Source organism: Gigantopelta aegis, chromosome 13, assembly GCF_016097555.1.
Source record: "Gigantopelta aegis isolate Gae_Host chromosome 13, Gae_host_genome, whole genome shotgun sequence".
Classification (NCBI taxonomy): Eukaryota; Metazoa; Mollusca; class Gastropoda; order Neomphalida; family Peltospiridae; genus Gigantopelta; species Gigantopelta aegis.
The window spans coordinates 29,451,494-29,478,949 of NC_054711.1; the positions used below are offsets into that span (position 1 = coordinate 29,451,494).

At 37.5% G+C, this 27,456-nt stretch overlaps 1 protein-coding gene across 1 annotated transcript; it reads left to right on the top strand.

Moving 5' to 3' along the window:
• Window positions 1–446: 446 nt before the first annotated feature.
• On the top strand, window positions 447–26,434 carry LOC121387252 (guanylate kinase-like). The gene is made up of 8 exons (XM_041518276.1): window positions 447–522; window positions 13,396–13,539; window positions 14,882–14,923; window positions 16,400–16,496; window positions 20,432–20,570; window positions 22,664–22,688; window positions 24,758–24,843; window positions 26,390–26,434. Exons 1-8 carry the CDS (start codon window positions 468–470, stop codon window positions 26,432–26,434), a joined length of 633 nt encoding a protein of 210 aa, XP_041374210.1. The 5' UTR covers window positions 447–467.
• Window positions 26,435–27,456: the final 1,022 nt, after the last annotated feature.

The following is a 27,456-nucleotide window of genomic DNA, read 5'->3' on the forward strand; positions in this document are numbered from 1 at the left end:
ACTCCCCTCCAATAACTTGGCGCACCTGCAAATAATAAAGCAACTCGGTCAATTTAAATTTTAGAAATCAAAACCCAAACGTCGTATGCCAACATTTGACCAGCAGTAAAATGGCGATAGATTATATATCAATTGCTATGGTAAGTGTTTTTAAAAAATATATATTTATAAAAAGAGACACACCAGCTTCAACCATAGAGAATTGAAAACGAATTTTAGACCAAATTTTGCAACTTTTAAAGCTGAAAATAGGACTGAAATTGTCGTAATTAAAAAGGCGAAAGTCACACACAATTTTCACAAAATACAATAATAATGCCTATAAAATTGTCACTGTATTTATGATGTGATTATAAATAATGAATATTTATTTTAAATACCTAAAAGAGACAAACATAGTTGGTATTTCACTATTTTACGACTTCGGACTTGCCACAACCTGTTGTTTACCAGCAACAAATTTCCCAATGTTAATTTTGCCTTTTAGCCTTTGTGTACGTGTAGCCGTAAAGTTTCGTCGTGGTGAGTAGCCTGCTTTATCATTGTGTGGAAATCAATACCTGTGAATGGTTTTTCAATAGATATATTTATTGGCACTGTCAATCAAAGTTTAAAAATTAAATTAATTTAGTAAAACCTCAAAAAAGTGCAAGTTTTACTAACATTTAGTCCCTTTAAAGCACATCTGCCCAAACATAAGCTGTGAAAAAATGGCAGGTGTGTGTGACACTGTTAGAAAGACAAGTCAAACTGAAAAGAAATTGAATGGAATTAAAAGTTAATGAAGTGAAAGGGGTCAATGCAATAAAAAAATAAAAAAAAGAAGGTTTTTTTACGACACCACAAGATCCCATTGATTATTTAATCATTGGCTATTGAATGTCAAACATGAGGTAATTCTGACACGTGACATAGTCATCAGAGGAAACTCGCAACATTTGTCCTAATGCAGCAAGGGATCTTTTATATGCAGTTTCTAGAGCTGGGCGGTATACTGTATTTACCATTCGGTATCTGTATCATGTCAATACCAATTTACTGTACCATGCATATATCTCAAAATACTGAAATTGTGCTATTGAAAAATAAAATGTTTTCCACCATTTACAAAAGCAACAATATATTTGATGAACATAAAATACATGCAGCTAAAAAGAAGAGAGAGATGAGGGCCTCGTGTATGGAATTTAATTTAATTTAGATGAAATAAGTGGGTGAGACTTAACTTGGGTATGCATTTAAAGTAAATTATATGGCTCGATATCGGTATTGTATCAATACCGAATACCGTACCGATACCAAGGTAATTTATCACCCCCAAAATACTGAACCTGAAATTTCAATACCACCCAGCTCTAGCACTTTCCCACAGACAGGAAAGCATATACCACAGCCTTTGACCAGTTGTCGTGCACTGATTGGAACAAGAAAAACCAGTCAGTTGAATGGATCCACTGAGGTGGTTAGATCCTATGATGCAAGCTAGCACCTCGAGTGAGCACTTAACTGATATGAGCTAAATTCTGCCCTCTAATGCAATAAAGTAAATGTAAAGCCACTAAAGGCCTGAACCCAGTTTCACAAAACATCGTAAGCCTAGTTTTACACGTAAACGTAAATCTACGACTGAAGAGCTATCCACGAAACAACGAAAATGTAAGTTACGTGTAAAGTGGGATGTAACTATAAGAGTGCCTCCGGTTACAACTAACGTTGCACGTAAGTCGTGTACATATAATAAATCAAGCTCGACCGCCGTTATTTACGGAAACTGGCAGCATTTCCAATAATTGAAGCAGTTTGCGATGGTGAACACCCACGGATTGAACATATTTTTGTTGGTGATCGAACAGATGTTTTCGACTCGGCCAATTTCTCCTGAGTTATCTTTTCCTTTTTAAGAAATATCCTCACGTTCGTACCAAAACGCGGATCCTCACCAATACCAAAATGTCATGGTTCGCCGTTCGTGATGTTATTGTTAGCAGACGACAAACAAATTTGCATTTTGCGCATTTGTTATTTACCCGGTAGCCATCATTTCTAATGGGGTTTTTTAATTTCTCTGGTGAGAGTGTTTAATCGTAGATTTACGTCCAACTAAGTTACATTTACATTTACGACCGTCTTTGAGAATAAGGTGCTTCTTGCAAGTAAACGTAAATCTTCGGCAAGTGTAAGTGCTAGTCGTAGACATAAATTTACACCTTTTTGTGAATATGGGTCTAGGACCAGTTGCATTTTTAGACACTCATGTCACCTTGAATGGTCATGCAGCTTGGTAATATTACTAATTAATACATATTTGTAATGGCACATATATATTCGCTTTTACAATAACAAAAAAGTTGACTGTAAGGTCAGTGTTTTTTTTAATTCATCGAAATTGTCATTTACGTTGGCTAGCAGAATATTTCCTTTACATTAGGAGAACACAAAATGGTGAGTGAGCATGTTAAAATAATGGACAAATTTTATGCGATGTGACCAAGGTCACAGCTTAACTCCCCTTTTTGTAGATTTCTCAAAGAAGTGTTCCCAGAATTAAAAATGAGAAATTCCGAGAGGGTCGACATGGATTTATTTTCATTGAGGTATAATTATAAATTGCTTTGTATGATAAATAACAGGGTTTTCATATCCCAAAATTAATGTAATTCTTGTTTATAATCTACTTTTAAAGTAATAATGTCCTGTATATGTGTGTTGTAATATGCCTATAAACACTATATATATCGAGGTTATTACCAGTGTTTTTCGGTATCGTCAATAAAATATATTAGGAATAAAAATTGTATTATGCGAGCCTCTGTCGAGCATGATACATTATTTTTATTCCTAATTTATAATATTGACGATACCGAAATACACGAGGGTAATAATCTCTTTATCATACCGGCCTCGGTGGCGTCATGGCAGGCCATCGGTCTACAGGCTGGTAGGTACTGGGTTCGGATCCCAGTCGAGGCATGGGATTTTTAATACAGATACCGACTCCAAACCCTGAGTGAGTGCTCCACAAGGCTCAATGGATAGGTGTAAACCACTTGCACCGACCAGTGATCCATAACTGGTTCAACAAAGGCCATGGTTTGTGCTATCCTGCCTGTGGGAAGCGCAAATAAAAGATCCCTTGCTGCTAATCGGAAGAGTAGCCCATGTAGTGGCGACAGCAGGTTTCCTCTCAAAAGTTGTGTGGTCCTTAACCATATGTCTGACGCCATATAACCGTAAATAAAATGTGTTGAGTGCATCGTTAAATAAAACACTTCTTTCTTTCTCTTTATCATATAAGCTCACGCTTAATACAACATGTTTTTGTAAACTGTACACACAACTTTAATTCCAGCCCGCCATTACTAGATATTCAAATGACGTAAGAATGTGTGGCGCGGTGTATTTTTGAATCAAAATGACGTCAAACTCGAATGTCGTCATTTTGGATGTCCTTACATCAAAATAAAATTATGCCTAACGTTTTATGGTTTCTGAAGGCTGGACAGCTTTCAGTGTCAAATTGCCATTGAAATGTTTTTATTTGATGACTATGAATGCATACGTCAATCATGGAGTGTCACCCAAGTACGTTTGCTTAAATGTCAATAAACCTAGTGCCAAGACCTCGATTAATTTACATCTAATTTGCAAAGTTATCAAATTCTTAAAGTATGTGATCTGAAAAATATCACATACTTTGATTGCACTGAAAATGTAAGATATTATATGATAAATATATATATATACAATGTGTATATATATATATATATATATATATACTCTTCAAAAAAAGAAACGCAAAAGGGTACAAATGGGTTATAACTCCGATTTTATGTTTTCTACCGGTTCATGCTTTGTGAATATAAGGTCATTGCATGTCCCAAACACATTCCCACGGTTACATTCGATAAAACGCAGTTACTGTACAATAAAGTTCCAAAATGTGAATATTTGCAAAAACGCAGCCACGTGCAAACCATGTCACCACTGCACATGCGTTGTCTGCACGTGCAACATGAACACCGACAGTATAAAAGTGCAGGGTGTTCGCTTGCCTGGCCTCTGTATCTGGCCGACAGTTGACAATCCAGGACATGCCACGTCTCAGTGAACCGCAGAGAAACAATGCCATCGGCCGACTAGACGCAGGCGAATCCAGAACGGCCGTTGCCAGGGCATTCCATGTGTCCCCAAGCACCATCTCCAGACTGTGGGACCGTTACCAGCAACATGGATCAACACGTGACCTCCCTAGATCCGGTCGACCACGGGTCACTACCCCCGGGCAGGACCGCTACATCCGGGTACGCCACCTTCGGGAACGATTGACTACTGCCACCTCCACAGCCGCAGCAATACCAGGTTTGCGCAGGATATCCGACCAGACCGTATGGAACCGCCTACGTGAGGTAGGAATTCGTGCCAGACGTCCAGGTCGAGGTGTCATCTTAACACCACAACACCGTCGACTCCGACTGCAGTGGTGCCAGATTCATCGACAATGGCCTCAACTGCGATGGAGACAGGTGTGGTTCAGTGACGAGTCCCGATTTCTGCTCCGACGTCATGATGGAAGATGTCGCGTGTATAGGCGTTGTGGTGAACGTTATGCGGCAAACTGCGTGCAGGAAGTGGACAGATTCGGCGGGGGTAGTGTCATGGTGTGGGCAGCCATCTCACACACTGGCAGAACTGACCTGGTCCACGTGCAGGGCAACCTGAATGCACAGGGCTACATTGACCAGATCCTCCGGCCATACATCGTTCCAGTTATGGCCAACGCCAACGCAGTGTTCTAACATGACAACGCCAGGCCTCACACAGCACGTCTCACAACGGCTTTCCTACAGAACAACAACATTAATGTCCTTTCTTGGCCATCGATATCTCCGGATTTGAACCCAATTGAGCATCTATGGGACGAGTTGGACCGACAGCGACAACCACAGCCCCAGACCCTGCCCGAGCTGGCAGCAGCCTTGCAGGCCGAGTGGGCCACCATCCCCCGGGACGTCATCCGTACTCTGGTTGCTTCAATGGGCAGGCGGTGCCAGGCAGTTGTCAACACACGCGGATGCCACACCCGGTATTGACTCCAGATGACCTTGACCTTGGTGGTGTGTCCTATCACTTACTCACAATGGACTAGAGTGAATTGTGAACAATCCTGCAACATTTGGTAATTATCGGACTCACCATTCAATAATTAAATCAATTCTCCAAATGTTACGACAATGTGGTTTTGCGTTTCTTCTTTTGAAGAGTATATTATATAACAAGTGTACAGTATATATATAATATATATATATATATATAAACTACCACTACCAATTATATTAACCAATCAGGGACAAACGTTTCAACATGTCACAAAGTTATCTACATGCACAGAACCAGGGTTGAAAATTAAGATGAAAATCATGGTCGCCAGCAGGGCTAGTTGAAAAATAATCTTACTGGTCCTTCGCAAATTCAACTAGCCCTCAAATTATCACATTGAAAGTTAACTGAGCATTCAAATTCAAAACTCGAATGTTATTTTTAAATAATCCAATAGCTGATGATTAAGTAATAAATGTGCTCCAGTGGTGTAGTTAAACAAAACAAACGTGTTAAATAATAACCATGTGCTCACCGTATAAACTAGTAGTGTGTTTGTGTCAAAAGTAAACCGATAATAAATAAATGAATAAAGTGAAAATTCATATAAAAACATGTTATTAAAAGTGAAGACTAAAGGCTAGAACAGCCACTGTATGCTGTTTGACTTGCATTGTCTCTGAAGTAAAATATAATGCAGTATAAATAGACTAATGGTAGAACTGCGCATGCTACAGTAAACTCTTCTGGGAGTGGCAGTCCTCTTTGAGGCGATCAAGAGGGATGAAAAATCAGTAAAGAATTTCCTCGGCAGTGGTTGTACAAGGGAACTAGATAGAGATCCATGAAATGACTTTATTTCTAAAATGCCATTATAAGATGATTAGCAATACATTACAGTATACATGTATGTATTTTACACACATTTATGGCAGATCTGTCATTGGTAGATATAAATAGATTTTTGTAAATTATTTTACTGAAGGGGCAGGACGTAGCCCAGTGGTAAAGTGCCCGCCTGATGCGTGGTAGGTCTAGGATCGATCTCTGTCGGTGGGCCCATTGGACTATTTCTCGTTCCAGCCAGTGCACCCAGGGCTAACTCGGGGTGAGCAAAATATTTCGCCAAATTGTCCATTAAACTTTAAAAATTGCAGAAATCAACAGTTATTTTCTAAAAAATGTCAGTTATTACCGGTACTTAGAATTATTTCGCCAAATGAAAATAAAATTCGCCAACTCCTTTCAAAATTCGCAATTGGCAAATGCCAGAGCTAGCCCTGGTACCACAACTGGTATATCAGGTGGTGGTATGTGCTATCCTGTCTGTGGGATCGTGTATATAAAAGATCCCTTGCTACTAATGTGAAAATTCAGTGGGTTTCCTCTCTGAGACCATATATGTCAAAATTATCAAATAGTTGACATCCAATAGACGATGATTAACAAATCAATGTGCTCTAGAGGTGGTGTTAAACAAAACACACTTTATTTTACTGAAATTTTGTACTCATTCTGTATAGTTTATTTGCCTTATTTATTTTGCATTTCAAGGGAGCTAACCTATTGTCGGTCATATCCTATAGAGCTTGTTTGTTCTTGATAAAAAAAAATATATAGATGTATTAATTTTAACAAAATTGCTTACTAACTGGTTTGAAATTATTTCATTCAAATGACAATCACATTGTCAAATAATGGGGTGGGGTGGGGGTGGGGGGGAGTCTAGACAGATATGTATATATATATATATCTTTATGAAATTTTGTCAGTATACACATACATATGTAGATGTTTACCAAGTGAAAATCATACAGAGGACAACATTTCAAAATCTTGGGTAACCTAAAATTTGTTTATTGTAATTTTTACCCTTGAGGTTAAGTGTTTAATGAGTTAGTAAACTTGCATTGATGGTATGTTTAATGATAATATTTCCACTTCCAGCTGATTATGATACTGCGATTTTAAGCAAAATAAATTACGAATATTTTATTGCAAATCAGTTATGAACAGTTTATTTGCTCCATATACCATATTCAGTAATGTTCATTTTAAAAAATGTAATGCTTCACCAGTTTAATCTGTTCACATGAATTGAAAGTTGTTTAACCAACTCGCGAATAGAACAACGGTTTCTCAGTGAAATATTGTGCTGTGTCATAGAGACAGCTTGGTCCTGATGCGAGGCCAGTGCTAAATTAATCACCAAGTGTTACGTACGTACGTACGTACGTACGTGTACCTCAGTAATACCTGTGAGTGCATGTACAGGTGCGCATGTGGGAAGTAGCTACATGTAGCAATTTGATACGGTCCCTGTTTCTATTAACTATTACGTAGGTGTTTCATTACATCGTAAGTGATGTAACTATCTACAGGGTACCTACATGTATAAGCATAGATGAACAAATTACATTATGTGACTTGTGACAATTTAATTAAGTTACCTGGTTTTGTGTAGCTTAATTTATCTAATTGATTAACCCCCTGTCGGTGGACCCATTGAGCTATTTCTCATTCCAGCCAGTGCACCACAACTGGTATATCAAAGGCCGTGGTATGTGTAATCCTGTCTTAGGATGATGCATATATATATATATATATATATATATATATATATATATATATATATAGTGTTCGAAATAAGCACTTGTCCGTTTGTCCAGACAAGTAAAAATCTGTTTGGACAAGAGAAAAGTACCTCAGTGGTTATCCAGTGGACAAGTAAAAAATTTCAATGCAGTTTAATTTTGTGCAACATACAATACAGTCCTGTATTTGAATAAAACAAATATTTATTTGGATAAGTTAAAATATTGCGGGACAAGTAAATTTCTCGATGTTCTTGTCTGGTGGAGAAAAAAAAAAAATCTGCTTATTTCTATCGCTGATATATAAAAGCTCCCCTGCAACTTATGGGAAAAGGTAGTGGGTTTTCTCTCTAAGACTATACATTAAAAATTACCAAATGTTTGACATCCAGTAGCCAGTGATTAATAAATCAGTATGCTCTAGTGGCGTTGTTAAACAAAACAAACTTCTGATTGATTATCCTGATAATTTTCCAGTTTTAGTTCTAAGCATGTCTTGTTTCAGCTTTGTAATATTGGTTTGGGTTACACAAAACCTAGATCATTAAGAAGGGTAATTTAAACGTACTTTTATTCTAATGTGTGCACCGACTGTTAACAAATCTAGCTTAGAGCTAATTAAACTACCAGTAATTTGTTCCACTCGTGTGATGAAAGCTTTCATTTTAATCAGTTTAACTTAAGATGTAAATGAATATTTTGCTGTGTCCATCTATTGTGGGGTTTTTTGTTTCTTTTCTTTGAATGCCACTCACTTGGTATTGGAAAATGTTAGAAACTTTGGGGGAAGGACAGTTATATTATTGATATTATTTGGAATTTATTTTATTAAATTAAAATTTAGATAGCAATTTGACATGGGAAAATGTAAAAGTCTATCTTCTCCTAGAGATTTGAGGGTTTCGATTGGGTTGTTCTGAAACTTGGTACAATGATTCTCCATGGCACTCTTCACTACATGGGGCTGGACTTAGATCAGTCGGTTGAGTGCTGACTTAAAATGCTTGTGTCGCAGGATCGAACCACCTCAGTGAATCTATTCGACTGATTGGGTTTTATTTCATTTCAAGCAGTGCACCACAACTGGTCAAAGGCTGTGGTATGTGCTTTCCTGTCTGTGTGAAAGTGCATATAAAAGATCCCTTTCTGCATTAGGGAAAATGTATGAGGTTTCCTCTGATGACTACGTGTCAGAATTACCAAGTGTTTGACATCCAATAGCAGATGATTCATTAATCAATGTGCTCCAGTGGTGTCGTTAAGCAAAACTTTTCAAACTTCTCCACAATGTAATAGAGAGATTTGTTCCAAACTTTTGAATTTGTAAAAAATTTAAATTGAAAATGTAAAACTCTTCACAAACTAATCTAGAGAGATATTTTAATTTTTTAAATTAAATTTCAAAAATTAAAAAGCAAATTTAACATTGAAACTTTTCAGTCTATTTCACTGAGTTTTAAATTTAAGAGATTTAAATAGACATTTTACCTCTAATATAATGTTCATTAGTGAGGCACTCCCACAAACTAATAGACTAATATTTCAGAAATGTATAATTTTAAATGTTTCTTAAAAATCTTTTTAATTTAAATTTAAAATTTGACAGTATCTTCTAAAGTTTTGATGTGAAAGTTCTGAAATTTGCTACTATGATTCTTTGCGCAGACTTCACAAACTAATAAAATGATATTTCGGAAATTTATAATTTTTATTTTTTTAAATTTATAATTTTGAATAAATTTTTTAGAATTTTTATGAATTGTTTTTTAATTTTTATAACAATTTGTTTTAGAATTTGTATAAAAAAAAAATTTAACAAATTTTTATAACAAATTTTTTAAATATTGAATAAAAATTGAACATGTAGAAAATGGCACATTAAATAGCCAAGCTCTATAGGCAGATAGGCCTCTTGTTTTATTTTTGTTAAAATGCTGAGCAGTCTAAATGTTAATAAATCTGGCCCAGCACTAATTAAAGGAATTATTCTCTATCGTGCAGAGAAGCGCTAAACGTCGGCACGACTTGATCTGTAAATCAATATTCTGCTACATTCTAACTGTACATGTCCCATCCCATTTCTAGATGTTTACCTGGAGTGCTGTCATCTTGTGTCATTAGAGAAATACATGTAGTTATACTTGCTGTGTTTCCATGGTTACGGATAGCCAGCCCAATAAATCCATTCCTTAATTAAGTGCTAACTGCGCAAATGTTTTTCTTGTTCTGTCATTTCTTATAACGAGATAAATCACAGAACATAACTGACGTTATAATTGTTTGTGTACTAATAAGTCTTGTAACTTGTAGCATTTTGGAGGTAAGTTTTGTTTTGAATTTTAAAAAAAACCAGGTTACAGTTTTTGACATTTTAGTATATCTGCTGTACATGTACACTGGTAGCACTAAAGTCTGTGCACCTAAGCATTTGTGTTATATTTTAACGTTAAAATGTTTCTTTAAAAATATTTGTATATGTCTTTGTAGTGATTTCTAAGAGTATGTCACTAACAAATACATAATATATATAGTTAGCTTTTTCTTTCTTTCTTTTTTAACTGAGGTATCAGTTGTTAACATATTGTAAAGATTTCTTTTATTACCGTCTAATGAGTAATGATTGATCTGTGGTGTTATTTTTTTTAAAGGGACAGATCCTTGTTTTTTAACACTACAGCATAGTTTTCACTATTAGAGCCATTTATGATCACTGAAATCAAACATTACTAGAAATATTTTATTCTTTAGATGATCCATTTCCGTAGAACCGAAAGTGTTTTTGGTCATTCTGGTGTTTGTAGTAGCAAAAATTACATTTTTCATATTTTTAAAAACGCACAACGGTCTGAGAAGTAAGAGTTTATTGATTCGAGTTCTAGTCTATTTTTAAGGATTTTTCTGTCTCACTCTATTATAACTTTATCCAAATGAGTTACAGGTTTGTAAATAAACTAAACTTAGTGTCCATTTTTTTTACGGGTTAAAACTAGGGTCTGTACCTTTAAGTATATGTTGCTGGCTGTATCAGTTGTGTAATCATAAAGGTACTGCAGTTGAGATGCATGTTAAAATGTGAAAACTAATCAGTTAGTTGCAAAAAAGTTAACAGATAAAAACTGAATGACAGCAGCTACTGATCTGACGAGGTCAGGCCCTTTCTAAGGGCCCTATGGGCAACCTAGGGAGACACCACAGCATCGTAGAGGTCTAATTAACGAGCTACTCTCGATTCACTAATGTCAAAACCTATATTAGCTCTGCCATTTACCTTTCGACCGACCGTTCAAAATTGCGCCAAATTTCCTCAATCAAAATTGCGCACCGTTACTCTTTGGCATATTAATTGCTCCATTCAAAATTCCATAGCACCTCCCCCGCCTGCTACCGACCTTGGTCGGGCTGCTGGTGCTCCCTTGCACCTGCCAGTGCAGGCGGTCCCTCCTCTCTCCCCCCCCCCCCCCCCCCCCCCCCCCCCCCCCCCCCCCCCCCCCCCCCCCCCACCCCCCACCCCCCCCCCCCCCCCCCCCACCTTTCCTGTCATGGACAGAGGAGCCAGCCAAGGCCGGCTCTTGTGCCCATGACAGGTGTGCGCTACAACAGCTTGTTCTGAATGTGCACGTAAAACCCTATGACCTGACCTGACCAGCTACTGATCTATAGATGCATACATGTACATTACAGGCCTGCCCCAAAGATACAATGCCCCTTTTATCTTTGGCGGTGGAATTAAAACTAACATTTCTATAAGCTCAATAGAACACTGTTTAAAAGGGGCAGACTCTAGTTTCAACCTGTACAAATGGACACTAAGTTTGGTTAAGTTACACATCTGTAACACATTTGGATAACAGAGAGTGAAACAAGAGTCTCTGATGTTGAAACGGTGAAATATTGTTAAAGGCATACTGTCAAGGATTTAAGGGCCTTTTTTCTCTAAAAATGAATAATAAATAAAAACTATATTAATTGTTGGAAACCAAATCTAGCTATCGCATCACCTTAACTGAACGATGATGGAGTGATATCCATGTCATCCCTCTCGCCAATTTTAGTTTTTGAATTATGGACCATTGCCATAATTCAATTATTTTTACAAAATGTCATTAATAAATGGAGTATGGTGGTTATGAAGATGGTTGAATAAAGTACATTTAGGGACAAATCAAATTATTTTTGTTCAGGTAATACTTTGTTAGACCATTAAATAGGTCAGTGGTCTGTGACAATATGTCTTTAAAAATAGACTAAAACTCGACTCCATAACTGTTATTTCTCAGATGCACATGCATTTTTAAAAATATGAAAAATGCATTTTGTGGTATTAGAAACACTATAAGATGAACAGAAACACTTCAGTTGTATGGAAATGGATGATCTAAACAATAAAATATAAGTAATGTTTGATTTCAATGATCATAAACGGCTCTTAATAATAAAAATATGCCTTAGTGTTTAAAAAAACTAGGGTCCATCCCTTTATGTCACTGACTGAACAAGCAAACTGTACTACCTGTATGTCACAAGTGGAAGTTGTGTTTAAAATGCTCAACATTAAATTTATTCAAGAATTTCATCAAAAATCTACTTGACCTTGTTTGTTAATGTTTAAATTCTTTAAAGGTGCATACATGTAGTCCTAAAAAAATATCTTTGTACAGTGTAATTAAACTTAAAGGCCATTTGTTAACATGGCATGGTTGTTGAAAACAGATATATCAGAAAAGTGCAGTCAGCTGATAGAAAGGTGCCAGTAAGCTGTGCTAGAAAAACCTGTCTAGTACACGTCCCCTATATAGTAGACGGTAAAGTGCCCGTTTTATTGGTCAGTTGGTCTCGTCATTTAGGAGGTAGACCGTGGTTAGGCCATCGGTCTACAGGCTGGTAGGTACTGGGTTCGGATCCCTGTCGAGGCATAGGTTTTTTAATCCAGATACCGACTCCAAACCCTGAGTGAGTGCTCCGCAAGGCTCAATGGATAGGTGTAAACCACTTGCACCAACCAGTGATCCATAACTGGTCCAACAAAGGCCATGTTTTGTGCTATCCTGCCTGTGGGAAGCGCAAATAAAAGATCCCTTGCTGCTAATCGGAAAAAGTAGCCCATGTAGTGGCGACAGCGGGTTTCCTCTCAATATCTGTGTGGTCCTTAACCATATGTCTGACGCCAAATAACCATAAATAAAAAATGTGTTGAGTGCGTCGTTAAATAAAACATTTCTTTCTTTCTTTCTTTCTTTCTTTAGGAGGTAGACAGCCATTGCTACCTGTTCATTATATCATTTTCTAAGCAAAGGAAGTACTTGACATCACATAATATGTAACACTGCATGCATTTGTTCTGGTGGCATTTTTTTCTTTTCTTTCTTTTATCAGTTGAGAGAAGGAGTGACGTCACAATACAAAAATAAAATGCAGAGAATTTTATAATAATTGTACTAAAATTATAAGAATCATTGAACTTGAAAATATTTCTGGCACTCGTCCTTTTGTAGATGGTTTTTCTGACACTCGTCTCAACAAAATCAGTCGTTGAAGCTCGCTATTTTATAAAGGTCATTCCAAGGACTTGTGCCAGAAACTATTATTCTACATGTATGGTTGTCAATAGTAATGATCTCGCATACGAGTCAGTTTTATGTGTCCATGTTTTGCATTTTCACAGTTCAGTTTTATATGTCCATTTTTTTTGTTGTTGCATTTTCAGTGTCTCGTTTATGTAGTGTGCATCACAGCAGTATGACATCGAGTCGAATCGTCGTAATGAGTGGGCCGAGTGGGGGCGGCAAGAGTACACTGATCACCAAGCTGTTTGAGGAATTCCCCGACGCTTTCGCGTTCAGCGTGTCACGTAAGTTATCCATAAGCTTTTATCACTTACGTGGGGTGGGTCGTAGCCCAGTGGTAAAGCATTCGGTTGATGCACAGTCGGTTTAGGGTCGATCCCTGCTGGTGAGCCCATTGGTTTATTTCTCGTTCCAGCCAGTGCACCACGACTGGTATATCAAAGACCATGGTATGTGCTATCCTGCCTGTGTGGTGGTGCGTATAAAAGATCCCTTGCTACTAAGGGACAAATTTAGCAGGTTTCCTCTAGACATCAAAATGACCAAATGTTTGACATCCAATAGCCGATGATTAATAAATCAATGTGCTCTAGTGGTGTTGTTAAACAAAAACAATTGGCCATTTATATTTGGTTATTTTTGAAGTTTTTTATTAAGTGTTATTAAAAATACAAATGTACGGTAGATCTATACAAAAGTAGGGCTAGTTGATTTTTAAACATGGCCAATGGATTTAAAAAATCACTGATCCCATGGCTAGTGGATTTTTAGATAAATCTAGAAGTCCTGCTATGAAATTGATGGAGCATGATGTAACCCAGTGGTAGAGTGCATGCTTGTTTTTGCCTTCAGTACATGTATATCATGTAAGATATCCATAAGCTTTTTTATCATTGATATATACATTTTTAAGACTATGCAGGGCATACAATGTGGCACGAACGATTTTGTCGTTCGTTTGTCGGTTATGCAAAACCAATTTCAACATAAACGATGGATCTTTCGTGCAAAAGCTGTAATCATTCGTCAGAAAATCCTTACAAAATATTATCAATGACTGTTTTTGGAAGAAAATAAGCCTATATTGCCAGTGTGAGAAAAATACAATGTATCCATTGTACTTTTGTTATAAAATGCTACACGCGTTAGCACGCCACTAACATTTACAATTTACGGAAGTTTGCTGAAATTCTCAGAGTCCTGACATCACAATATTCGGTGCTTGAAGCACGTTACAGAATCTTTATGGGTAGTTTCCTTTGGTTGGTTGTTACCAGCCTCGGTGGTGTCGTGGTTAGGCCATCGGTCTACAGTCTGGTAGGTACTGGGTTCGGATCCCAGTTGAGGCATGGGATCAATGGGTAGGTGTAAACCACTTGCACCGACCAGTGATCCATAACTGGTTCAACAAAGGCCATGGTTTGTGCTATCCTGCCTGTGGGAAGCGCAAATAAAAGATCCCTTGCTGCTAATCGGAAAGAGTAGCCCATGTAGTGGCGACAGCGGGTTTCCTCTCAAAATCTGTGTGGTCCTTAACCATATGTCTGACGCCATATATCCGTAAATAAAATGTGTTGAGTGCGTCGTTAAATAAAACATTTCTTTCTTTGGTTGGTTGTTTTTCAGATACCACAAGAAATCCCAGACCAGGGGAGTCTGATGGCAAAGGTGAGATATAATTTTTGTTTTGTTATTTTTGTTAACTCTGGTGCTATTTAAGGGTATCCTACAAGGTTGTAACATGTTTCCCATCTTGTCCTTCAGAATTAGTCAAAATTACCATGTTCTTATACAAATCTCCAGCTGGTGCCACGGTATGTTGTGGTGTTATTGAACATTATTTTTTCGTTCCCAGAAGCCTTGGATTAAACATGCTACATAGTGCTACATCACTATTCATAAGAATTGACTCAATGGTACTTTTTATATGCCCATTATTATTTATATCATATTATGGTATGGCGTTGTCCATCTATACAGATGCATACAGGACCATCAAACCTCACATGTAGGAACAACTTGGGATGGCAGTGTGTCGTGTACTATTACTAGGTCACTGTGATCTACTTTTCACGGTCTACTGCACATAACAGTAAATCCTTGTCCGGATCATGTCTTGCATACAGATGCATACAGGACCATCAACCCTCACATGTAGGAACAACTTGGGATGGCAGTGTGTCGTGTACTATTACTAGGTCACTGTGATCTACTTTTCACGGTCTACTGCACATAACAGTAAATCCTTGTCCTGACCATGTCTTGCATACAGATGCATACAGGACCATCAAACCTCACATGTAGGAACAACTTGAAATGGTGGTTTGTCGCATACTATTACTAGGTCACTGTGCTCTACTTTTCACGGTCTACTGCACATAACAGTAAATCCTTGTCCTGACCATGTCTTGCATACAGATGCATACAGGACCATCAACCCTCACATGTAGGAACAACTTGGGATGGCAGTGTGTCGTGTACTATTACTAGGTCACTGTGATCTACTTTTCACGGTCTACTGCACATAACAGTAAATCCTTGTCCTGACCATGTCTTGCATACAGATGCATACAGGACCATCAAACCTCACATGTAGGAACAACTTGAAATGGTGGTTTGTCGCATACTATTACTAGGTCACTGTGATCTACTTTTCACGGTCTACTGCACATAACAGTAAATCCTTGTCCTGACCATGTCTTGCATACAGATGCATACAGGACCATCAAACCACATGTAGGAACTACTTGGGATAGTGGTTGGTCCAAAACAAACTGTTCATCCATCCCATTGCAAACATTTCACATAATTAGACTTGAATCATACCCGTAACATATTCATTAATATAGATATGGTTTTCCATCAAACTCCTGATGGGCGTATCATATACCTCACCGGTACTCTTCTTTCTTTTAGCCCAAAAAAAACAATGCAGTATTTTCAAATAAAAATTAAAATAAAATTTAAATATTGATTTTTGGAAATGGTATTTCTGTGCTAATTATTATTACCTATTTGACTACAACTTGGCAAAATATTTTTTTGGTCTGCTTCTAACGATATTTTAATATAAAATTAATAACCTTTAAGTGGCAGAATGCATGTTGATGTACATGTATTTTTAAAGTATGTTATTTTTTCTAGAGTATAATTTTGTAACTCGACCAACTTTTGAGAAGATGATAGATGACAAAGGTTTTTTGGAATACGCAGAATTCTCTGGAAACCTGTATGGAACAAGGTAAGAGCAGGGGGAGGAAAAGAAAACCCCACAAATGATCTGAAGTCGTAAGCCAGAACAAGAAAACGTTTGTTTTGTTTAACAACACCACTGGAGTACATTGATTAGTTAATCATCATCTATTGGATATCAAACATTTGTTAATTCTGACTCTTAGTCATCAGGTCTATGAAGTGGCGACAGCGGGTTTCCTCCCTCAATATCTGTGTGGTCCTTAACCATATAACCGTAAATAAAATGTGTTGAGTGCATCGTTAAATAAGACTTTTCCTTCCTTCATAGTTATCAGAGGAAACCTGCTACATTTTTCCTGATGCAGCAAGGGATCTTTTATATGCTGCACTTTCCCTCGGACAGGAAAGCACATACCACAGCTTTTGACCAGTTGTAGTGCACTGGTTGAAACGAGAGAAAAAACCAATCAGTTGAATGGATGCACCGAGATGGCCTAGTAAGTTCTGTAACTTGTGCCTAATCCATTTGTTCTTTAAAAAGCAATAAAATATGTTTCAATCAATCCTGTGATGCAAGGACCTCAAGCGAGTGTTTACAGGCCTCGGTGGCGTCGTGGTTAGGCCATCGGTCTACAGGCTGGTAGGTACTGGATTCGGATCCCAGTCGAGGCATGGGATTTTTAATCCAGATACCGACTCCAAACCCTGAGTGAGTGCTCCGCAAGGCTCAATGGGTAGGTGTAAACCACTTACACTGACCAGTGATCCATAACTGGTTCAACAAAGGCCATGGTTTGTGCTATCCTGCCTGTGGGAAGCGCAAATAAAAGATCCCTTGCTGCTAATCGGAAGAGTAGCCCATGTAGTGACGACAGCGGGTTTCCTCTCAAAATCTGTGTGGTTCTTAACCATATGTCTGACGTCATATAACCATAACTAAAATGTGTTGAGTGCGTCGTTAAATAAAACACTTCTTTCTTTCTTTCTACATGTAAAATTTATCTCTGCCTTAAGATTTACCGTATATCTTCGCCTGTAAGTCAATCTCGGCTATAAGTCGAGTCCCTAATTTTAAGCCCTGAAAACGTATTTTTTTATTGACCCGTTTATAAGTCGACCCATGAAAAACAACTTATAAATATTGAAATATTTCATATTTTCAGCACATGAGAACAATAATATTTGAACAAAAGAAAATTATTTTACAAACTTCGGTTTTCATGTTTTGTACATCGCAATATAATCAGACTATTCCAATCAAACTATCATTATTACATAGCATCAAAACGAAATATTCCCTTAGTAGAGAGTGAAAGCTGTTTGACTGTTACTGTATAGTACTGTACAGATGGTTTTGTGCACAGACAACAACTTTATTTATAAACACTGACAACAGATCACTACGATAAAACTGAAAGTATCACGTTTTGCCGCCATATTAATACATGTAAGGAGGATAACTCTGGAAAGTACACTGGTTTTTGTACCAAATGATGTGTGTCCCTATTGCTCTAGATAGTGAATTGCAGAGATCAGTCTATTTTAAAAGCTCAGTAATATTCATGAAGTTAATCACCGGCAAAACATTGTTTGAACAACCATTAATGCCAGTGACCAGATTTCAAAATAAACTCGGGCAATAGGTAGTTAGTATTGTTTACATTTTTACTATTAGTGATGACTGTTAATTTAACTAAGTGGACTGTTGTCTTGGCATGTGAGTGAGATCGTACGCCTGTTCGCATAACCAAAACCGTTCTAATGCCAAAAAAAAAAGGTTATAAAAAATAAATGTGTCAAATTAACATATTTGAGTATAAATACATGGCATACTTCAACAATAAAACTTGTAAAATAATCCCCAAAACAGTAATATTTTTTGGTGAATTTTTTTTACCCTCTTATAAGTCGACCCCCCAAGTTATAAAATAATTTTTGGGTGAAAAAAATTCGACTTATAGGCGAAGATATACGGTACTACCAATAATATTTTTTATTTAGAATTATTGTTTTCAAAATCTTACGGGGGAGTATACCGTACCCCAAAGAAACTCTATTTTGTGCCCTCGATCTGTCAGCCCCCCCAATGTCTACTTGCTAGAGCCCCCTAGTCTCCCCACCACTCTGCTGTGCCTGCTTTAGATGGCACCAAACCTGAGACAATAAAGGGTGGGCCTAAAATACGTATGTCCAAAACAAGCAAGCCCAAATTAAAGGCTATATCCTAGTTTTAACTCGTAAAAATGCACACTAAGTTTAGTTAACCCAAATTAAAGGCTATATCCTAGTTTTAACTCGTGAAAATGCACACTAAGTTTAGTTAACCCAAATTAAAGGCTATATCCTAGTTTTAACTCGTAAAAATGCACACTAAGTTTAGTTAACCCAAATTAAAGGCTATATCCTAGTTTTAACTCGTGAAAATGCACACTAAGTTTAGTTAACCCAAATTAAAGGCTATATCCTAGTTTTAACTCGTGAAAATGCACACTAAGTTTAGTTAACCCAAATTAAAGGCTATATCCTAGTTTTAACTCGTAAAAATGCACACTAAGTTTAGTTAACCCAAATTAAAGGCTATATCCTAGTTTTAACTCGTGAAAATGCACACTAAGTTTAGTTAATCTAGATTAAAGGCTATAACCTAGTTTTAACTCGTGAAAATGGACACTAAGTTTAGTTAACCCAGATTAAAGGCTATATCCTAGTTTAAAACTCGTGAAAATGCACACTAAGTTTAGTTAACCCTTATTAAAGGCTATATCCTAGTTTTAACTCGTGAAAAACACTAAGTTTAGTTAACCCAAATTAAAGGCTATATCCTAGTTTTAACTCGTGAAAATGCACACTAAGTTTAGTTAACCCAAATTAAAGGCTATATCCAGTTTTAACTCGTAAAAACGCACACTAAGTTTAGTTAACCCAAATTAAAGGCTATATCCGAGTTTTAACTCGTAAAAATGCACACTAAGTTTAGTTAACCCAAATTAAAGGCTATATCCTAGTTTTAACTCGTGAAAATGCACACTAAGTTTAGTTAACCCAAATTAAAGGCTATATCCTAGTTTTATTTCGTGAAAATGCACACTAAGTTTAGTTAACCCATATAAAGGCTATATCCTAGTTTTAACTCGTGAAAATGCACACTAAGTTTGTTAACCCAAATTAAAGGCTATATCCTAGTTTTAACTCGTGAAAATGCACACTAAGTTTAGTTAACCCAAATTAAAGGCTATATCCTAGTTTTAACTCGTAAAAAATGCACACTAAGTTTAGTTAACCCAAATTAAAGGCTATATCCTAGTTTTAACAAAAATGCACACTAAGTTTAGTTAACCCAAATTAAAGGCTATATCCTAGTTTTAACTCGTGAAAATGCACACTAAGTTTAGTTAACCCAAATTAAAGGCTATATCCTAGTTTTAACTCGTAAAAAATGCACACTAAGTTTAGTTAACCCAAATTAAAGGCTATATCCTAGTTTTAACTCGTAAAAATGCACACTAAGTTTAGTTAACCCAAATTAAAGGCTATACCCTAGTTTTAACTCGTGAAAATGCACACTAAGTTTAGTTAATCTACAAACCTGTAACAACAGTTGGATAAAATTACAACAGAGTGAAACGAGTATGTGACATTAAAACCGGGAAATGTCCTTAAAAATAGACTAGAACTCGAATCAATGACTGCTACTTCTCAAACTCGCGTGCGGTTTTTTTAAATATGAAAAATGCATTTTGTGGTATTAGAAACAATAGGATGACCAGAAACACTTTGGTTCTACGGAAATGGAGTTTTCCAATAAAATAATAAAATATAAATGATGTTTTATTTCAGTGATCATAAATGGCTCTAATAGTGACACAAAATATGCTGTAGTGTTTAAAAACTAGAGTCTGTAATAATTTTGGTACAAATGTAGTTCATTATATACATGCTTTTAAAGATTTTGTTTTTGATATTTTTGTTATTTTGTTGTAGTAAGAAATCTGTGGAGAACATCGCCCAATCAGGGAAGATCTGTATTCTTGATGTGGAGATTAATGGCGTGAAGAGCATAAAACAGGCGGGACTCAAAGCACGATATATATTCGTGAAACCTCCGAGTTTAGAATTATTGGTAAGTGGTGTCGCCCTCTGGCTCAGGATGAGCAGAAGCTTTCACCAACTAATCTATTATAAACTTCAAAATTTGCAGAAACTCGTTTGTTTTCTAACAAAATATCATTTCATTTGTTTTCATTTCAACTTATTTTCTTGCTTGTATTCAAGTAATGTTCAAGCACACTGTTCTGGGCACACACTTAAGCTATCTGGGCTGTCTGGCCAGGACAGTGGGTTAGTTTTTAGTGGCTAGTGAGAGAGAAGAGGGTGTAGTGGTCTTACACCTACCCACTGAGTCGTTATAACTTTCTCTGGGTGGGAGCTTAGTACCTGTACCTACCAGCCTTATGTTCGATGGCTTAACCTCGACGCCACCGAGGCGGGTAACAAAATATCAATTATTACATGAAATTAATACAGTTGATAATTTCCACTAGCCCAGAATACACATCCTCTAGCTTTGAGGGCTAGTGTCCTATGTATTACAGTAACACAGTTGATAATTTCCACTAGCCCAGAATACACATCCTCTAGCCGGGACCGAGGGCTAGTGTCCTATGTATTACAGTAACACAGTTGATAATTTCCACTAGCCCAGAATACACATCCTCTAGCCGGGGCCGAGGGCTAGTGTCCTATGTATTACAGTAACACAGTTGATAATTTCCACTAGCCCAGAATACACATCCTCTAGCCGGGGCCGAGGGCTAGTGTCCTATGTATTACAGTAACACAGTTGATAATTTCCACTAGCCCAGAATACACATCCTCTAGCCGGGACCGAGGCTAGTACCCTATGTATTACAGTAACACAGTTGATAATTTCAACTAGCCCTCACAGAAGCTTTGGCTAGTACCCTATGTATTACAGTAACACAGTTGATAATTTCAACTAGCCCTCACAGAAGCTTTGGCTAGTACCCTATGTATTACAGTAACACAGTTGATAATTTCAACTAGCCCTCACAGAAGCTTTGGCTAGTACCCTATGTATTACAGTAACACAGTTGATAATTTCAACTAGCCCTCACAGAAGCTTTGGCTAGTGCCCTATGTATTACAGTAACACAGTTGATAATTTCCACTAGCCCAGAATACACATCCTCTAGCCGGGATAATTTCAACTAACCGAGGGCTAGTGTCCTATGTATTACAGTAACACAGTTGATAATTTCCACTAGCCCAGAATACACAGAAGCTTTGGCTAGTAGTGTCCTATGTATTACAGTAACACAGTTGATAATTTCAACTAGCCCAGAATACACATCCTCTAGCCGGGACCGAGGGCTAGTGTCCTATGTATTACAGTAACACAGTTGATAATTTCAACTAGCCCAGAATACACAGAAGCTTTGGCTAGTGTCCTATGTATTACAGTAACACAGTTGATAATTTCAACTAGCCCAGAATAGAAGCTTTGGCTAGTAGTGTCCTATGTATTACAGTAACACAGTTGATAATTTCAACTAGCCCAGAATACACAGAAGCTTTGGCTAGTGTCCTATGTATTACAGTAACACAGTTGATAATTTCAACTAGCCCAGAATACACAGAAGGGCTAGTGTCCTATGTATTACAGTAACACAGTTGATAATTTCAACTAGCCCAGAATACACAGAAGCTTTGGCTAGTGTCCTATGTATTACAGTAACACAGTTGATAATTTCAACTAGCCCAGAATACACAGCTTTGGCTAGTAGTGTCCTATGTATTACAGTAACACAGTTGATAATTTCAACTAGCCCACACAGAAGCTTTGGCTAGTACCCTATGTATTACAGTAACACAGTTGATAATTTCAACTAGCCCACAGAGAAGCTTTGGCTAGTACCCTATGTATTACAGTAACACAGTTGATAATTTCAACTAGCCCAGAGTACATGTATTACAGTAACACAGTTGATAATTTCAACTAGCCCTCACAGGGACTTTGGCTAGTGTCCTATGTATTACAGTAACACAGTTGATAATTTCAACTAGCCCAGAATAGAAGCTTTGGCTAGTAGCCTATGTATTACAGTAACACAGTTGATAATTTCAACTAGCCCACAGAGAAGCTTTGGCTAGTACCCTATGTATTACAGTAACACAGTTGATAATTTCAACTAGCCCACAGTCACAGAAGCTTTGGCTAGTACCCTATGTATTACAGTAACACAGTTGATAATTTCAACTAGCCCTCACAGAAGCTTTGGCTAGTACCCTATGTATTACAGTAACACAGTTGATAATTTCAACTAGCCCACAGAGAAGCTTTGGCTAGTACCCTATGTATTACAGTAACACAGTTGATAATTTCAACTAGCCCAGATAAAACATTCTCTAGCCGGGACCGAGGGCTAGTACCCTATGTATTACAGTAACACAGTTGATAATTTCAACTAGCCCAGAATACACAGAAGCTTTGGCTAGTACCCTATGTATTACAGTAACACAGTTGATAATTTCAACTAGCCCACACAGAAGCTTTGGCTAGTACCCTATGTATTACAGTAACACAGTTGATAATTTCAACTAGCCCTCACAGAAGCTTTGGCTAGTACCCTATGTATTACAGTAACACAGTTGATAATTTCAACTAGCCCACACAGATCCTCTAGCCGGGGCCGAGGGCTAGTGTCCTATGTATTACAGTAACACAGTTGATAATTTCCACTAGCCCAGAATACACATCCTCTAGCCGGGGCCGAGGGCTAGTGTCCTATGTATTACAGTAACACAGTTGATAATTTCAACTAGCCCTCACAGAAGCTTTGGCTAGTGTCCTATGTATTACAGTAACACAGTTGATAATTTCCACTAGCCCAGAATACACATCCTCTAGCCGGGACCGAGGGCTAGTGTCCTATGTATTACAGTAACACAGTTGATAATTTCCACTAGCCCAGAATACACATCCTCTAGCCGGGGCCGAGGGCTAGTGTCCTATGTATTACAGTAACACAGTTGATAATTTCCACTAGCCCAGAATACACATCCTCTAGCCGGGACCGAGGGCTAGTGTCCTATGTATTACAGTAACACAGTTGATAATTTCCACTAGCCCAGAATACACATCCTCTAGCCGGGACCGAGGACTAGTGTCCTATGTATTACAGTAACACAGTTGATAATTTCCACTAGCCCAGAATACACATCCTCTAGCCGGGAGAAGCTTTGGCTAGTACCCTATGTATTACAGTAACACAGTTGATAATTTCAACTAGCCCAGAATAGAAGCTTTGGCTAGTACCCTATGTATTACAGTAACACAGTTGATAATTTCAACTAGCCCAGAAGAAGCTTTGGCTAGGACCGAGGGCTACAGTCCTATGTATTACAGTAACACAGTTGATAATTTCCACTAGCCCAGAATACACATCCTCTAGCCGGGACCGAGGGCTAGTGTCCTATGTATTACAGTAACACAGTTGATAATTTCCACTAGCCCAGAATACACATCCTCTAGCTTTGGCTAGTACCCTATGTATTACAGTAACACAGTTGATAATTTCAACTAGCCCAGAATAGTACACACAGTAACACAGTTGATAATTTCAACTAGCCCACAGGGCCTTTGGCTAGTACCCTATGTATTACAGTAACACAGTTGATAATTTCAACTAGCCCACAGAATACACATCCTCTAGCCGGGACCGAGGGCTAGTGTCCTATGTATTACAGTAACACAGTTGATAATTTCCACTAGCCCAGAATACACATCCTCTAGCCGGGACCGAGGGCTAGTGTCCTATGTATTACAGTAACACAGTTGATAATTTCCACTAGCCCAGAATACACATCCTCTAGCCGGGACCGAGGGCTAGTGTCCTATGTATTACAGTAACACAGTTGATAATTTCCTGTCTGTGGGATAGTGCATAAAAAACATCCCTTGCTACTAATGGAAAGACTAGTGTAAAAATTACCAAATGTATGTATTACAGTAACACAGTTGATAGAATATTAATAAATCAATTTCCACTCGTTGATATATACTAGTTATGGGGGACTGGTTGGGGATGTAGAAAAAAAAACCTAGCAAATAATGAGTCCGCTGAGAGGATTTGATCCTTCGACTGAAGCACATACACGTGTATAATTCTGACATATAGTCTTTGAGGAAACTCAATGAGTCACAAAATGTATCTTAATTGTTTTATTCTCTGAAATAATAATTATATTGAATTAATTACATTACCTTTTTTGTTTTGTTTATTTCAGCATCCCTGCCTGGCAGCTATGATCACGTAATTGTCAACAACGAACTCGAAATTGCCTATTCAAAGTTGAAAGGAATCCTTATAGCGGTAACTGCTTTGTTGTGGAAACATTTTTAAAAATTCAAATTTAAAAATCCATCAAAATTAATATGTAAAATATTATTGTAGTCACCATTATATTTTGGAAAACTAAATTTTGATTTCAGTTCGACTTATTTCAGTGCTTATATCCAATTAAGATTCAAGCATGCTGTCCTGGGCACATACCTCAGCTACATGTATCTGGGCTGCCTGTCCAGGATAGTGGGTTAATGGTTAGGAGTTAGTGAGAAAGAAGAGGGTGTAGTGGTCTTACACCTACCCATTGACTTGTTAAAACTTGCTGCTCTGGGTGGGAACTGGTACTGGGCTGCGAACCTAGTACCTATCAGCCTTATGTCCAATGGCCTAACCACTACAGCATCAAGGCCGGTCTTAAAGTTAAATTAATGCATATTTCAGTTACAGGAATGAAAAAACAAAATTATTTGGTGTAATTCTGTCTATCTGTTTGATGTATTTTATATACAGACAATACCAAATGCCTAGAATGATCGAGAGAGGTTTTGGGAGGGGGGGGGGGGTTGTTTTGAGGGTTGTTAACTGAATTGGTAGGTAGAGTACTCACATGAAGTGCTGTAGTGCACCCACTGGGTCCCCTCCTCCCCCCCCCCCCCCCCCCCCAGTCAGTGCCCACAACTGAAATATCAAAGGCTGTAATACATGTATGTGCTGTCTGTCCATGCAACAGTGCATATACAGAAGATTCCTTGCTACTAATGGACAAGAGTAGTGGGTTTTCTCTGAAGATTGTGTCACAAGTATTTAATATTTGACTACCAATAGCTGATAATTCATTAATCAATATCAGGGATGTGAGAGCTATGTGGAAATGCGCTTTTTCATTTCTTCTAAATAACAAAAAAACACAAAGGAAAATGATGCGGCTTTTGGCTGACGGAGACTGCTGCGCCATGGCACAAGAGTCAGATTGAAAGTAGTATCGCGTAATCGCATGTAGTATTCATGCATAGTACATTCCCTTGGCTGGCTTTCATCAGCTTTGCTGCGATTGGCCAGTTTTGTCCAATGCAGGATATGCTATTTGAAAGCCTTTGTTCGCCTTGGGAAGAAAGAAGGGAAGCACATTGAACGTTCAGCTAAATGGTAAACAAATCTCCGACCATCATAAGGATTTTAAACCATGTAGTCGATGTTAGAATTGAGGACATTGATAGAGGATGTCGCTACAAATTTGACTGGGCCTGGCTGGATGAAACTACCAGTACCAACAGATTGGACAGTTGTCGGATAGGCGACTTCGTACACTTTTTTTTGTTCCAGCCCCTCTCACATCTCTGCAATATACTCTTAGAGTCTTAGTAATTTTTCTAAACAAAACAATAAAAACAAATTATCACTTATATATTGCTAGACTAAGATATTGACGGGGCAGGGTGCAGCTCAGTGCTTGCCTTGAACTTTGTCTAGAATGGGAATTTCCCCATATTGGTGTATTAATACATAATGTTTTAAAATCTATTTATTAATGAAATAAACATTTCCATTTTTTTTTTTTTTTTTTTTTTTTTAGGATATTCATCAGCTGCAGAAAGACAAAATGAAGGCAAAAGAATAGTTTCAGATTTTAAAAATATAACACATATGTTATTTCTGTGAGGTGATTTAAAAAAAAAAATTAAAACATCATTAGGCCCAGAAGAAAGAATAAAGAGTATATCTTGGTGCATGACCATTCCTAGAAAAAGGGCCGACCCTATTTTTTGGTTCTATTTATTATTATTACATTGTACTATGTAGGTGAAAAGATTACTAACATAACATTTTCTTGTGGATCTGTACACGTGTACAGAATGAAAAAGAGAAAGGAAAAAACAATTTACGATACATTACTATTTTTCAGTGCGTACCAAAAAATGCACACGTTTTTTAGGCCGAACTCCTGTGATGTGATTTTTTATGTAAAGCATCCATTATCGCTGTTATGTGACAGAAAGTGAACACGAGCAGGTCTAGACTGGCAGATAAGAAACAATTAAAACATTGTAGGTACAATCTCACTTGTATTAAACTGCTGCCAAGAAGAAACATTAAATTTCTTTTCAACATAACCTGTCCTCAAACTAGTGCATATTCCCCTAAGGATAATAGTCTGGTTCAAACATCCCAACAGCCAATGGGATGGCCTAAAATTTGTTTACTGTGCACCCCTTCCTGTCCCGGTCACATGACTGTAACTTCTTTTTCCTTCACTCTTATGGTTTTCTCCATTTTGTTTTCTTTAACAACACCACTTGAGTAGTCCAAGAAGACTCGGACAGGTGACTGCTAAATACAGAACAGTTTATTCTATATTACATGATTTGGCCAATTTTTATTAGTCTCCTACCGGTCCAAACAGAGGAGACTATAGGTTTCATCTCCGTCCGTCTGTCTGTCTGTCTGTCCGTCTCACATATAGTTTTCCCAATGTTTTATGTATAGCTTTATCATGTACTGTTACAGATCAGGTTTAACTTTCATGGCGATTTAACCATTTTTGACAGAGTTATGGCCATTGAACTTAGGAGATATGAAAATTTGTTTTCCGGACTGTTTTTTTTCAGAAAGCCTTGAGATGTTGAGCTGAAATTTTGTTTA

What these genes read in the sequence shown, in the direction of transcription:
- LOC121387252 (XM_041518276.1), top strand. Translation starts at nt 468, where the DNA reads ATGTTAATTTTGCCTTTTAGCCTTTGTGTACGTGTAGCCGTAAAGTTT. An exon ending in GGAAACCTGTATGGAACAAG is followed by an intron (nt 16,497 to 20,431) that starts GTAAGAGCAGGG and finishes ATTTTGTTGTAG; the next exon opens with TAAGAAATCTGTGGAGAACA. An exon ending in AGTCACAGAAGCTTTGGCTA is followed by an intron (nt 22,689 to 24,757) that starts GTACCCTATGTA and finishes TGTTTATTTCAG; the next exon opens with CATCCCTGCCTGGCAGCTAT.